This window comes from Rhinatrema bivittatum, chromosome 3, assembly GCF_901001135.1.
Source record: "Rhinatrema bivittatum chromosome 3, aRhiBiv1.1, whole genome shotgun sequence".
NCBI classification, from domain to species: Eukaryota; Metazoa; Chordata; class Amphibia; order Gymnophiona; family Rhinatrematidae; genus Rhinatrema; species Rhinatrema bivittatum.
Genome location: NC_042617.1, coordinates 24,685,457 through 24,701,594, shown reverse-complemented (window position 1 = coordinate 24,701,594; position 16,138 = coordinate 24,685,457). Strand labels below are relative to the sequence as shown.

Below are 16,138 nucleotides of genomic sequence, written 5' to 3'. Positions count from 1 at the left end.
ATGCATTGGACTACAACAATCTCAGATCTGTTTTGGTAAAAAAAAACAAAAACCCCAAAACAGTTGTGTGGACTTCCTGAGGGCTTCAGATTGCTCCCAGGAGAAAGCTAAGGCTCTTTTGCAGTCCAAATTGTTCAAGACTCATTCATATGGCTTATGGAAGGATGACTAACTAGTTACCATGGAAGTCTGAAACCATCTTAGGTATTTATTTTTATTTATTTTTTATTTATTTATTTATTTAATTTTATATACCGGCAACCGTTTGCACATCGTGCCAGTTTACAGATAACTTAAAACAAGGATATATATAGGCAAAGCCTTTACAAGGAACATTGTGTAACCTAGAACATAGTAACAGATCAATAACTAAATAAATAGGGGAGGGAGGGGAGGGGGTGGTCGAGACAAAGGGGGGGGCAGGGGGGGGTGAAGACGGAAACGTGAGGAGAAAATATGTACAGGTAGGAACTTGGGATGCCTGTGAAGAACAACCCTAGATGGGGAACATTTTTTATCAGCTGAATCAGTAGCACCTGAGGTCCAAAGAAACTGCAGGAGGCATGATAGGAGGTTACAACAGAAGCAAGCCCCCACATAAAACCTAACAATTAAGGGATGTACAGATATGGATTTACCCTCTACATGGTGGTGGTAAGTACCAGCTGTATTGAAGTGAGCCCAAACAGAGTTAGTCTTGAGATTGAACTCTAGGAACAGATTTGTGTTAAGCAGGATAAAAGATCTAGGGCCTTTTCCTCACACCAGACGACAAACCATCTCTACTTGAAGCCATAAAACTTCCTAGTGCAATCTTTCTTAGAAGCCAGAACACGAGAGACATCAGGCAGGTCCAGGGAATCAAATATTACCCTCTCAACATCCAGGCTGTGAGGACTAGGGACCTGACATTGGAATGGAGTAATGTTCCCTAGTTCTGTGTGGTGAATATTGGGGACTTCCTCATCTGAATTGGTTCCCTGATGGATAATTCCCATAGGAGTGAGAACCAAACCTTTCTCAGCCACTAGAGGGCAATAAGAATTTCTTCTGAGTTTTAAGAGAGTGTTTTGCCACTAGAGGAATAGGAGGATACGCATATAGAAGAAACTTTCACCGATCTAAGGAGAAAGCATCTGAGCCTAGATTCTTTCAACTCTCTCCCCAAACAAAACTGAGGAACCTTCTTGTTCAGAGGAAACATAAATAGATCTGCCACAGGAGTACCTCACTCATGGAATATCTGGTCCCGGGACTTAGATACTGGCTGAGTTTGTTCCCCATGACATTCTACTAGCCTGGCAGATATGTGACTCTGTGGATCATCCCTTGTGAAGTGGTGGTATGAACCTGTTCCTCCATTTATTTAGGTAGAACATAGCTATCTGATTGTCTGTCTGAACTAGGACAATTTTGTTGACCAACTGATTTTTTTAAAGCCTTAGAGCATTTAGGATCATGTTTAGCTCTAGGAAATTTATGTTTAAATCTTTTATTAATTTTCAAACAGATCAAGTAAGAAACCAACACATTGCTTTACCAGCCTTATCAGGCTCACTGATTGACACTTCCCAGTTTCCTATTGCCAAGACAAATATATAGTTCCTAAACTGAAAAAGCACCCCTTCTCTATCCCTCTCCCCTTAGATAATACCTCCTAGGGAGATCTTGTATTGTTTTAGCCCCACTGGACCAGACACGAGACTCGGAGATATTTTTAGAAATTTAGTAAAATATTTATTATAGTAAATAAATGATTGCCAATAACAATATGTGTCTGGGAAGGAAGAGCGCAGGCTGAGCAAGACGCTAGATAACTTTAAGCTCGTCTTTCCCTTTGTCACAGTCTTACAAGGCTTATATACATTTTTTTCTGATTTTGTTTGTTAAGCATTGATCATTTCTAAATGCGTCATTCAGGTCTGGCTTCCTTTCCTTAGACCACCTGTAACCCAACTTTTGTTCTTTTTCTTCCTTTCTTTTGGGTTCAGATGTCCATTCTTCTATTTCCATCTCCCCACTATACCTTGTAGGAAGACATCGATCATCTCTTACATATGTTACCTCTGTACATATGTTCCTGATTTATGGTTCCCAGTTACATTTAATTGAGTTTATGAAAGTTCTCTTTAATAGTTTTCCTGTATACATGTGTTAATGTATTCTGCCTTGAGGCGACTGTTTTAATGTATTTCCGCCCTGGAGGCGACTGTTCAGTTCCTTGTAAACCGGTGCGATATGTATTCTTTACAGGAACATCGGTATATAAAAATTAAAAATAAATAAATAAATCTCTTATCATTTTCTGCATTTTCCTCTTCCACACGGATCACACATGTATCCTATGTGGGCCATTCCCCTGTCCTTCATTTTTTTCTGACTTAGCCAACATCCTGCAGCTGTTGTCCTTGTTGCTCGCATGTACTGACAATTATTGGCACACAAACTTAGTAGGACAAAGTTCAGTAAGCAGCTTTATACATTCTGACCCAATATCCTTATCTTCCATTACAAACTCTTGTATTTGAGAGATCCATAATCCATCAGTAGTCATTGAGAATCTGGCTTCTAGCGCTATGCGGCAGCGCCAGTAAGTTTGTATAAACATTTTTCCTCTTTCTATGAAGGTCAACCTTCTCCACATACTTCTCACATGCAAATATGATGGAGTTGATTTCTCTACTGGATGATCGTCTGGCATCTTCCTGAAGCCAACATTGTAAAATAACCTTTTTTTGTCAATAGGACGGCCTTCCATATCCAAAGCCATAAAAATCTTTGGCCCAGAGCAACTCCACGCATTTCATCGAAGAGGAGCACCTTGCTTTGACAATATGTCCGTAACTTTATGAGTATAACATGTAACAGATTGCCAGAATTTATTAATTACAGGACATCTTCAAAACTGGTATCCCAAAGTGCCTGGTAAAAGTTTACATTTAATGCACTTGTCAGTCATCACAATTTTCATGACAAATGCTAATTTCTGAGAAAAATAGTACCTCAATAAGAATTTATACTGTATCTCACGCAGTGCAACATTACAAGTAATAGATCTTATTCTTTTGAAACACTGTACATATTGAGCCTCTGTTAAATCAGTCCCAAGTTCTAAGTTCCAACTCCGCAGAAAATTCCCATAATCTACAGACGTTTTTTGCCGCCTCAGAGTGCGATATAGGGAAGATATTGTATAACGTGTTGAGGGAGCGGTTCCGATTCTGGGGAGATTGGTGTGCCCTTGGACCACTGCGCAACTGCAGAGGAGCTCCGTGGAAGCGCCGAGGTAGGTAAGACGTGTCCAAGCATGGGCAGACAGGCTGACCACCAAGAGCCCTGACCTCTGCCGACCCTGAACGCATCGGGAGAGACCCAGCAACCCAATGCTGGTCTCTGGGATAGCCCTCCAGCCACTCGATAGCTCTTTCGGACCTGCTGCCTGGGAACGGCAGATGTGACAGGACAGACAGAGGTCGAGGACAGGCGATGGTACTGGAACTTGGAACAAAACAAAGGTACTTGGAGACAAGACGAGGAAACTTGAAAACTTGGACGAGACGAGAGTACTTGGAGACTTGGAACAGACGAGGATATTTGGAGACGAGGATGCTTGGAAAGTTGGACGATGATTCAGGAGGGTCAGACGTGGATGGAGATGCAAGATGCTCAGATGAGGACGAAGGCTCAGGATAGTCAGACGAGGACAAAGGCTACAGGTCATGGACAAAGCAGACACGAGGAACTCCGAAGACCGTTAGCAGGATAAGAACATAAGAAGCCATGCTGGGTCAGACCAAGGGTCCATCAAGCCCAGCATCCTGTATCCAACAGAGGCCAAACCAGGCCACAAGAACCTGGCAGTTACCCAAACACTAAGAAGATCCCATGTTACTGATGCAATTAATAGCAGTGGCCATTCCCTAAGTAAACTTGATTAATAGCCGTTAATGGACTTCTCCAAGAACTTATCAAAACCTTTTTTGAACCCAGCTACACTAACTGCACTAACCACATACTCTGGCAACAAATTCCAGAGCTTTATTGTGCGTTGAGTGAAAAAGAATTTTCTCCGATTAGTCTTAAATGTGCTACTTGCTAACTTCATGGAATGCCCCCTAGACTCAGGATACAAGACTCGGAACTTGGAACTCAGAACTCGGATTCAGGAATACTAAAAACAAGGGTCTTCCGGAGGCTTGCGTTGCAGATGAGAAGGACATCAGGATTAGGACTGGAACATCAGGATTCAAGACTCGGAACTCAGAACTCTGATACATCAGGATCAGGACTGGAACATAGGGCATCAGGATTCAGAACTCGGATACATCAGAATCAAGACTGGAACATAGGACACTAGGACATCTGGACATCTTGGACATCTGGACATCGGGGACCTCTGGAGATGAGGACATCAGGAACGTCTGAAACATAGAGCAGGGAACATCAGGTACTTCTGGACCGGGAACCTCAGGACTAGCAACATGCGGTGACTAGGACATCTGAAGACAGGACAGACAGGGACGTAGGATCCGACGAGAGACCGAGAACTGCAAACGAAGATGAAGACGAAGGATCAGGAACCACAGATGAAGACTAGGGAATTCCCACGAAGAGCAGAGTGCCTTGAAGAAGCAGAGATGGACTTCGGAGCCTCCTGGAACAAAGAGCTGGAACAACGGAGAATCCAGGAGCAGGCTAGCTCCTTGCGAATGCAAACTGACGGAAGGCCCTTTTTTATAGGGCTGAAGTGGAGACACCGTGGAAACATCATCAGGTGGAGCCATGGAGAACTGCCCACCACGGGCCCTTTAAAAGAAGAAAAGAGGCGTGGCCGCCTACCTAGGAGAGGGGCAGGACCATGGATAGCGGCGTCGGTGTCCCTACCGCAAAGCAGGCCCTGACTTCAGCGGCTCCCTATCGTGAAGAAAAATGATGATGATGGCTCCCTACTGCAAGAAGAGGAGCTCCGCAGTGGCTTCTGGGCCGTGGAAGAGGACCTGGTCGGTGGCAGCCTCCAGGCCGCGTGAAGGAGGAATGTCAGCGGCGGCCTAGCCACAAAGAGCAGGAGGGGTCAGCACCCAGGCCGCACGAAAGGCAGCAAGAGGGAACATCAGCGGCAGCCCCCAGGCCACAAAGTATGGCACCGGTGGCAGCCTCCAGGCACATGGAGACCTGGTCCCTGCTGCAGACAATGGGGGCAGCCAGGCCACACTGGAGGAGAATATGGAAGTGTGTTACCCGGAGACAGAGAAGGAGATGGAAATAGAGTGAATTGGGTTACTCGGATTATTTTTGCTTTGTTTGATGGAGGATTGGGAAGGCTATTGCCTGAAGCACAACTGTGGGGAGAAGGGGTGTGTTGTGCTAGAGCCTAGGAGGCCTGCAAAAGGAGTCCTGGTACAAAGTTTACTTTTGTTTGTTTTTTCCCTATGACTTGGGTGAACTTATAATTGGGTTTGTTGGTAAAAGGAAAATGTGTCCCAGGCAGGACAGTGGACAGAACTACCATCCGGTAATTCAAGGAGCTTTCCCTGAGGTGCCCTGGTACCTACAGCAGAGGAGAAACATTGCCCAGGAAATAATTCCAAGATGAAACATGGTTCCTCGGCAAACAGTGGCAAGAGGGAATAACCATTAAACCAGTCCTTTGTTGTGGTTGTTTGGTGACTTTTTATTTCTCGGAACTGAGCCTAGGGGGACTGCTACAGGCGGCACTCTATGAAGGTGAACTATTTATTAAGCCATGCACTTAGCTTCTGTGCTTGCAACATGAAGACCTGGTTGCTAGAGAGTCCTGCAGAGTGGAACCGCTTTCAAAAGTGTGGGCTGCCTATAGCCAAGGCTTAGGATCTACTCCAGCCGACTATCTTGGGACACTGGCAAAAAATCTTTATTTCCCATCACAGAGAAAAATTGCAAGATTTAGCTCTTCAGTTGAAGCATAGAGCAAAAATATTTCCAAGTTTGGCGACCAAAGGGCTACGTTTGAGATTATTCGGTAGAGTAGCCTGTGGAGCATGTAACACACACCCAGGGCTAATTGGAAAGGGAAACCCCCTGTCCATTCTAATGGTTGTGTAAAAATGGATGTTTAATAACCAATTTGCAATATGCCTCAATGTTACAGGCAACATTATATAGTCGCAAATCAGCTACCCCTATACTTCCATGTTTCTTTCATTTACCCCTTAGTTTAGCCAAGGCAATTTTTGGTTTTGCACCCCTCCATAGGTAACTGGGCAAAAGCCTATCAAACTGAGCCAGATCTTTCCTTGGAAGATAATTTGGAACACATATATATCCACTTTGGCAATATTATCATCTGAAAGAGATTCACCCTACCAACCAGTGACAACGGAAAATCCCTCCAATTGTGAAACAATGCTTTTAACTTTCTTATCTACTTTTGAAAATTAATTTCGTAAAGTTGAATGGGATCTTTAGGCAATATTATCCGAAGATAAACATATCTGCTACCCATCGCATTGGAAAATCCATGCCCCAAGTATGTTGCTCTTGGTCATCCATAGGCAAGGCCTCACATTTATCAATGTTCAATTGTAGGCTCGTTAACGGCCTATATAAGAACATAAGTTGCCGTACTGGGTCCATGAAGCCCTTGGGCCAATCAAGGTTACAAGTACCTGGCAAGTGCCCAAACATTAAATAGATCCCATGTTACTAATGCCAGTAATAACAGTGGCTAATTCCCTAAGTCAACTTGATTAATAGCAGTTTATGGACTTCTCCTCCAGGAACTTATCCAAACCTTTTTTAAACCCAGCTACACTAACTGCCTTAATCACATCCTCCAGCAATGAATTCCAAAGTTTAATTGTACATTGAGTGAAAGAGAATTTTCTTTGATTTGTTTTAAATGTGCTACTTGCTAACTAGATGGAGTGCCCCCTATCCTTCTATTATTTGAAAAAGCAAATAACCGAGTCACATTTACTCATTCTAGTCCTCTCATGATTTTATAGACCTCTTTCATATCCCCAGGTAATTTTCTATTCTTTAGGTAGTCAATGTGACCTACTACATCCTCCCAGGTTCACTGTGATTTGGTACAGTTCATTCGAATCATCCCCCTTGAAAACAGTCTCTGGAACTTTATTTCCCCAGCACACTTATTAGAAAACATGGAAGAAAAGAATTCATTTAGTCTTTCTGCGATGACTTTATCTTTCCTCTAAGAGCCCCCTTAATTCTGCAATCATTTAACGGTCTAACCGACTCCCTCGAAGGTTTCTTGCTTCAGATATATTTTACAAGTTTTTATTATGAGTTTTTGCCTCTACAGCCAACTTCATTTCAAATTCTCTCTTAGCCTGTCTTATCAATGCAGACATTTTTAAAGATCCTACGGGGCAGTGCTAGTAAACCGAACATGGGGTCCGTGTTGGTCGGGTTTCTTGAATTGAACACATCTTTCGTTATGACTTCACAGGATTTCCTTGAGCTAAGTATTTCAGTTTTTGTTTTGGGAAGGTTTTTCAAATTTGTATACAATTTTTGCTGAATTAGCAGATGAACAACTGACACCATTTGCAGCTCATTGTGAGGCAAGAGACGGTTGATTGCATCTTGGCACCTTAGAAGCGTCTGATGCTGTGTTCTTATTGTAAATTTGTTTTTTACTCAAGTTATAAATATTGAAGCTGTATTGTTTTGAATCTTTTTTTTTTTTCTGGTGATTATTATTTATGTTCTTGCTTATTCTTTGTTTTGGATTACATTTAACTTGACAATGCTTACGCTTTTTCCTATTTTCTTCAGATGGATTCTTCCACTTTTTGAAGGAAGTTTTTTTTGGCTAATCCAGCCTCTTTCACCTCGCCTTTTAACCATGCCGGTAATTGTTTGGCATGCCTTCCACCTTTTTTAATGCGTGGAATACATCTGGACTGAGCTTCTAAGATGATATTTTTAAACAAGGTCAATGCCAGTTGTACATTCTTTGCAGCTGCACCTTTCAATTTTTAGTACTTCCCTTAACTTGCACAAACTGTGCTTTAGAGTCCAGAGTGAAGTCCGTGTCCACGTTTCACGAGCCACTGCCTCAGGGACTTTTCGATGTAACTCACAACTCACTGTTGCAGGATAACTCTGGTTGCTCGTTGACAGATAATCTCCCAGTGTTCTTCAACTTTCCATTTCAAGGAGGTCCATCTTATTTTTTTCAACCCTGCCACAGTGAGTTGTGAGTTACAACGAAAAGTCCTTGAGGCAGTGGCTCGCGAAACGTGGACACGTCGGACTTCACTCTGGACTCTAAAGCGCAGTTTGCGCAGGTTAAGGGAACTACTAATTTCCATAACTTTTACAATATAATTTCAAAAAACTTAAAGAAAAATTGCATAACAAAAAAACAAATGAGAAGTGTTTAACGGTCCGATGATTAAAAAAGACACATAGCGGCGAAAGCACAAGTGATATACTTGCTAACCACGGGTGATATGAAGGTCCTAAATTTTCATAAAAATTGTTTGAATGCAACAAAAGTATTAAGACATTAGTCTATGCTATTAAAATTGCAAATCGTTTGATGCAACTTGATTGTCATAGGCAAATATCTAATCGTTGTATACGGGACAAGTTGATATATTTATATTGGGTAATTGAAATCTCCCATTATTACTGCACTGCCAATTGTTTAGTTTCCTTGATTTCTCTTTAGCATTTCATCATCAATTTTCCCAGGTGGATGGTAGTATACTCCTATCACTCTTACCGAACACACATGGGATTTCTACCCATAAATATTCTACTGAGCATTTAGCCTCTTGTATGATCTTTATCCCGTTGGACTCTATACCCTCCTGGGCATAAAGTGCCACACCCCCACCAATTTGATCTTCCATATCATTGCAATATAATTTGTACCCAGATACAGCACTGTCCCATTGGTTATCCTCCTTCCACCAAGTCTCTATGATGCCAATTATGTCAATCTTATCATTTGCTGCTATACACTCTAACTCTCCCATCTTACTTCTTAGACTTCTGGCATTGGCATAGAGACATTTCAAAGTGTGTTTTTTATTTGTATTAACAACCTGCTTTTCTGTTAATAGGGATAATTTGGAATCCTTTAACTCAGGTGATTCTTTACCTGGATTAGTTGTGCTTTTTTTTTTGTTACAGTTCTGTTGGGATGCCCTAACTCTCCTGTTTCATTAGTATATTTGAAGATTCCTCCCTCCGAACCATGCATTGCTGAGCGATTGTTGGCTTTCCCCCTTGTTCTAGTTTAAAAGCTGTTCTACCTCCTTTTTAAAAGTTAATGCCAGCAGCTTGGTTCCACTCTGGTTAAGGTGGAGCCCATCCTTTTGGAAAAGACTCCCTCTTCCCCAAAAGGTAGCTCAGATTCTTACAAAAGTGAATCCCTCTTCCTTGCACCATCGTCTCATCCACGCATTGAGACTCCGGAGCTCTGCCTGCCCCTGGGGACCTGCGAGTGGAACATTTCAAAGAATGCTACCCTGGAGGTTCTGGTTTTCAGCTTTCTACCTAAGAGCCTAAATTTGGCTTCCAGAACTTCCTTCCCACATTTTTCTATATCTTTGGTGCCCACATGTATCATGAGAGCCGGTTCCTCCCCAGCACTGTCTAAAATCCAGTCTAAGTAAAGCATATGGTCTGCCTCCTTCACACCAGACAGTCCTCACATCCACCAGCCAGCTATCTTGATTTCTAATAATTGATTCATCAGCTATGATGACAGACTTAACCCTTCCCTCCTAGGCACTAGCCCTGGGAGACTTGTCCTCAGTACAAGAGAATACATCACCTGGAGAGTATGTTCTTGCTACAGGATCATTTCCCATAAAAGCTTGTAGCAATGGTACTGGATCTGCTTTATGCAGCAAAATGTTGTTGGCAAAAATGACCAATTAAAATATTGTGCAGTTGGTTAAATTGAAATGCCCTTAATTGCTATATTGTCTCGAATCCTCAACAAAAGGGGCTCCAAAGACAAAATAATAATGGTGACAATGGGCAACCATGCCTGGCTCCCCTCCCTAAATGAATGTCACCAGAGTTATAACCATTAACTGAGATATACACCTGGGGGTTACTATACAATGCTTGTATTACTTTTACAAAGACTCCCTGTATCCCAAACATGTAGCGTGTGAAACCTAATATCCCATTCTAGCCTATCAAAATCTTTCTCCTTATCAAGACTGAGCAACATAGATGGTATCTGTTGCCATTTACTACTCTCCAGGGAGGCGATAATTTTACGAATATGAATTATAGAATAGGGCCTTTGACAAATCCCACCTGATCTTCACCAGTAAGTTTAGGAAGAGTGTGTGCTAGTCAGTTTGCCATAATCTTTGCTAACACCTTGATATCAAAGTTTAATAATGAAATCGGATGATATGAAGCTGGAGAAGTCAAATTCCTACCTGGTTTAGGCAAAACTGTAATGACTGCCCTATTAAGTGCTAGAGGAAATTGTCCTAGCTCTATTAGTTGTTCAAACATGTTCTCTAACAGGCGTGCAACCTTTGGAGCTAAGAGTTTATAGAATTCAGATGAATCTGGCCTCCTTATACCTTGCATAAATTCCTGCAATGTAATGGTTTATTTAGTGTTGCCAGCTGATCCTCCATTATTTGAGTAATGAAAGCTGCTTTAAAATATTTTCTAATATCGCTTAGGTCTCCAGTAGCTGCTGTATATAACGATTTGAAATACTCCATTTATTCCTTTTCCCTTATTCCCTAATTTGCCTTTTTTTTTTTTTTTATCAAGTATGGCCGCTATAAATTTGGCATCCACTCAATTCTTACAAGTAGATTTTAAAACCATTGCTCATGCAGAAACGGCCCCACACCGGCGTGTGTGTGCTGCGCGCGAGCGACGCAAATTTTAAGAAGCCGGGAAGTACGCGCGTATATACTTGTGCGCGCGTTAAGACTAAGGAGGCAGAAAAGGGGCAGGGAATGGGTGTTCCAGGGTGGAGCCAAGACTTATACACGTGACCCCCCTGAATTTTGCAAGGCTGACCCTGGCAGGTTATGAAGTTACGAAGGTAACTTTAAAACTAGTTCTGAAGAGGCGCAAGTCTAGGAGTGGGCGAGAGAGAGAGACTCTTTTAAAGGGCCAGTCTGACACTCTGTATATAACACACTGTAAGGGGAGCACGTTCAACTCAGAGTGGATTTTTGGGGGGCGGTTTTACATTGGTCTGCCTAGGGTGCAAGTGTCTATAGACCCTTGTAACACCGTCCCGTCCCCCCCCCCCCAAAAAAAAAAACAACCTACCCTGAGTTGAAAGTGCCTCCCTTACAGTGAGATATATATAGAGTGTCAGATTGGCTCTTTGAGGCGTTTGCTCTCTCTCCCTACATCCAGTCACTTGTGAGTACGTGCATATAGCTCCAACACATACACGCGGTAGGGATATTTTAAATGGTACATGCGTACTTGCACGTACAGTAAAAAATAGAGTGTATTTTTGCTTGTGTGCCCAATACGCGTGTTTATGAGCGCGGGCGCATATCTTTTAAAATTTACTTGTTAATCAAATTAGCCAGGGATCTCCCAACTTTATTTCCACATTGATAAAAGTTGCATCGATTAATACATTATGCCCTTCTGAGCTATCTGGTGGTGAAGAGTATTCAAGGCAATTTGGGTAGCAATAAAACTATCCTTCTTCTCTTTACTCGGATTTTGTTTGTACCTTCGCTTTTCCATAGGAAATTTATTTGGTGAAGTTTCTCCTGAGCAAACCAAAAGCATGGGTTTGGAACTCCTTTACCTAAGCTCCCCAGCCTGCCTTGAATGTATCTGCAGTTCGGACAGTTTGTGTGGGAGGAATTTGGAAGAGTATTCCTTTTGACAGATTTGATTGGACCCAGCCACCAGCACAAATACTCTTTGAGCTACTGGATGACTCAGATGCTGTCTCTTAGATATTTGGTGGCTAGTAACCACTGGGATCATAGAATCCATGGGCTTGTCTCATGTGGAGATGTTCCAAAGGTGTTATATGTATTTTTTAACCCATTAGGCCCAAAATATTCAACATGGCCCATGCTGATGTCTGCTGATGTCGTCACCCTGACGAACATCAGGGTGACGATCCTTTATTATGGAAGAAAGGCTTTTGCCTGAATCATGTCTAGCAGAGCTCCTAGGAATTTCAGTTGAGGTGATAGACTCAAGTTGGTTTGGGGGATAATTTACGATGAACCCTTGCACCTCCAACACCAGATAATTTTGTTCCTTGATTCTTTTGCACCTTGATCAGCTAATCGTCCAGATGGGAAAATATGTGCAGTCCCCAGTTTGCAAAGTTGCACTGCCACCATTGAGTTCAAGCCGCTAGGGGCTAATATTTTAAGTGTAAAAATCCATTTCTGTTCCTTACAAATGAGGGCCTTGGAAAAATTGCCTCCTTGTAGAGTTGTCTGTAGAGAATCAAGAATAAAAAATTTAAGGTCAGAAACTGAATGGGGTGCAGATGTCCAATGTGCGACAAGGGGGGGCTTCTACCCGTGCCTAGTGGATGCAGGAATGGTGTTCAATAATGCGGGTTCAAACCATTTCCTAGCGTGTAGCCAGATGGACTCAGGACCAGTGGGTTATGTGCTCTTTTGCTAGCAGATGGGAGTCTGAGTTAAATTTCAAAGCTGACGTCACCCTAGATATACCCCTGCAGTGACCTCAGCTCCTCAGTATCTCTCCATCTCCTAGCAGATGCAGACACTATCCCACACACTAGCACAGTGTTAGGAAAATTACAGCAAGAAGACAAAATTACCTTAAAGAAGATTGAGCCCCACTCTCCTGTGGGGATACCTAAGGGTCCCTCACCCCCGTTGAGAATTCCTGAGGTGATTTCCGATATACCTCAGAGGTGTGCCTTGGTCTGGTAGCCGGTTCCTGGTATGGACTTAGCCCCCAGAGTGGCTGAAAGGCAGCGGATGAAGGTAAAAACCCTCTCCCCCCACAGCTGGAGACCATCCGCCACACAATTGATAAGCGCCAAGACCAGGTAAGAAGAAAACTTTAAATTCCAGTCTCCAGAGCTCGATTCGCCGTACCAATTACTCCTCCTTCCGGCGAGGGAAAAGGGAGCACTGATCGGGTTGAGCAGCCTTGGTTGGGCTAGGCCCCGATCCGGTGCAAGGGTCCACATACGTAGAGACCCTCGGGGGCGCCATTTTATAGGCAGGGGTCGTTGGCTCCATCTTCCCTCCTCGACCAGCGGTATGCGCGGGGCAGGCCGGACTGCCGATGTGGATACTACACTTCCACATGGAGACTCTTCGCTCCGTAATAATGGCAGTACAACAAGGGGAGTTCCTAACCTTTCTGGACCTCTCCGAAGCCTACCTTCACATTCCAGTCCTTCAAGATCACCAACGTTTTCTACGCTTTGCGATACTGGATCACCATTACCAGTTCCGAGCGCTACCCTTCAACCTAGCAATCGCCCCCAGAACTTTCTCCAAAATTATGGTGGTCGTGGTGGCAACACTGGGGAAGGAAGTGATCTTGGTACACCCTTACCTGGACGACTGGCTGATCAGGGCAAAGTCTTTGAAAGAGAGCCGGCGGGTGATCAGCAGAGTCAAGAACCTACTGCAGGAGCTCGATTGAGTCGTGAACACAGGCAAGAGCAGTCTGCAGCCCTCTCAGTCCCTAGAGTACCTGGTAGCTTGTTTCGACAACAAACAGAACAAAGTCTTCCTCCCTCCCCCAAGGAGAAGGAAACTGATGGAACAATTACAATTGATGACCAATGCACGCCCCAAGGATTGGGACTATCTTCAAGTCCTTGGCCTCATGGCATCAACCCTGTAGGTCGTCCCGTGGCAAGGGCCCACATGCGACCACTCCAGTGCTCCTTACTGTCACGCTGGAATCCGCTGTCCCAGGACTACTCAATTTGCCTCCAACTACCAGCAGAGGTACGTTCTCAGCTTCAGTGGTGGCTACAGGAAGACCACCTAAGCAAAGGAGTAAGCATATCCCCACTGAACTGGATCTTGCTCATCACTGTCCAGGAACTGACAGCCAGGGACAATGGAACAAGGAAGAGGCGGGATGGAACATAAACCGTCTGGAAGCTCGAGCAATCAGACTAGCATGCCTGCGATTCAGCCACAGGCTCCAAGGGCAAGCGATTTGAGTGATTTCGGACAACGCTATAATGGTTGCCTATATCAATCACCAGGGAGGAACCAGGAGCCAGCAGGTGTCTCTGGAGATAGACCCCCTCGTGGCATGGGCAGAGGTAAACCTACGAAGGATCTTGGCCTCCCACATCGCAGGGAAAGACAATGTCTCAGTGGACTTCCTCAGCAGAGAAAGCCTGGACCCAGGCGAATGGGCGTTGTCGACCAGTGGCTTCCAACTGATAGTAAATCGCTGGGGCCTCCCAGCCATGGACCTACTGGTCACATCTCTCAATGCCCAAGTCTCCAGGTTCTTCAGCCGCAGACGATAGCCGCACTCCCAAGGAATCGACACCCTAGTCCAGACCTGGCCAGAGGAGGACTTACTGTGTGCCTTCCCTCCATGGCCTCTACTGGGCAAGATCATCCGTAAGATAGAACACCACAAGGGACTAGTTCTACTAGTGGCCCTGGATTGGCCAAGATGCCCATGGTACGCAGACATGCAGAACTCCTTGCAGGGAGCCGTCTGTGTCTGCCTCCACACAGGAACCTTCTCCAGCACGGCCCGATCCTTCACGAAGATCTGTCTCGATTCTCTCTTACGGTCTGGCCCTTGAGAGGACTCTCCTGAAGAAGCGCGTTTACTCGAAGGCCGTGATTGCAACCTGCTCCGCGCACGGAAGTTCTCAACGTCTCTGGCATACATATGGATCTGGAGGATGTTCGAAGCCTGGTGCGAGAACCGCGGGGTATCCCAGCGAACGACCAATATTCCCATGATTCTGGAATTTCTTCAGGATGGTATGAAGAAAGGGTTGTCACTCAACTCCCTCAGAGCTCAGATAGCAGCCCTCTCCTGCTTCAGAGCTGAAGTGAACGGAATCCCATCTGTCTACACTAAGGAAAATGAAATTATCAGGTAAGCAATTTCTCCAATAATTTGTACCAAAAGACTAATCTGTGATGGGTGGGGTCATCCATGTCCAAAAAATCTGATATGATTTCCCAGGATGATTTTGGGAATCTGGCAGAGTTAGGGACTGTACTAGTGACGCAATTGCTAATAAGCATAGAAATGCTGAGGTGGGAGATCTGATGAGAGTAATTTTAAAAGGAAAAGTGTACACATACTTTCCCTTTGAAAACTGATGTCATTTAGTGTATATTTAATTTAAAATATAGTCGGATGTTACAAAATTACCCCCTAAATGTATTTGGGTTTTTTTTTTTTTCAGATTGCATTGGATATGCTTAGCCCACAGGTTGCGTTGCCTGTTGTGTTTACGTGCCTTAAACAAGGTGGTGTTTGTACTGTGTATATTGCAAAGTAAGTATTAAGAATCTAGTACTTCAACTCAGCTCTTTAGTTACATTACACCGCAGTAGAGTAAAATGCAGCCAGATTTTTAGTTTTGTCGTAGTTTGATCTTTATTAGTGAAATAACACATATTGTTGCTAGTCAACAGCGTCTTTTTACATATATTTCATTAGTTGTAATGGTATGACATTTCAGTTCTGTGCTGTAATGAATGTGTGAGCTCTTGGCAATATGGCGCTGCCAGTGGACTGGACTGCAAGGCTCAGGACGAGTCTTCCAGAGACTGATGTCTAATGATATCAGCTCACAAAAGAAGTATTCTCAGCTTTATTTATTTATTTATTTAAATACTTTTGATGTACCGATACTCAAGACCGGTGTCTTATCTTACCGGTTTACATTGAAACAAGGGGTAACCTTGTTTCCAGTCAGACCTATTAGAAAAATGCACCTGGCGAAACTAACTACACCTAAACATAAACAAATAAAAATGTCGCAACGAGAGAACGAGCATTTTCGATTGCAGGAATTAATCACTGGAATAAACTACCTACAGATCTATGCCAAGAACCATGCCACAAGAAATTTAAACAGAATTTAAAAACATGGCTCTTCAAAAAAGCATACAATTTGTGAACTCTATCCATTTTGTTTCTTATATCATATCATGAC

The 16,138-nt window shown here is 43.6% G+C and overlaps 1 protein-coding gene across 3 annotated transcripts in view; it reads left to right on the top strand.

Annotated features, from left to right (window-relative positions):
* The window catches only part of TRMT61B (tRNA methyltransferase 61B), a 103,459-nt gene that overhangs the window by 26,376 nt on the left and 60,945 nt on the right, over window positions 1-16,138 (top strand). For all 3 annotated transcript variants that reach the window (XM_029592970.1, XM_029592969.1, XM_029592971.1), the window contains exon 4: window positions 15,383-15,474. In XM_029592970.1, coding sequence (XP_029448830.1) covers window positions 15,383-15,474 — 92 coding nt within the window. The remainder of the gene's footprint in view (window positions 1-15,382; window positions 15,475-16,138) is intronic.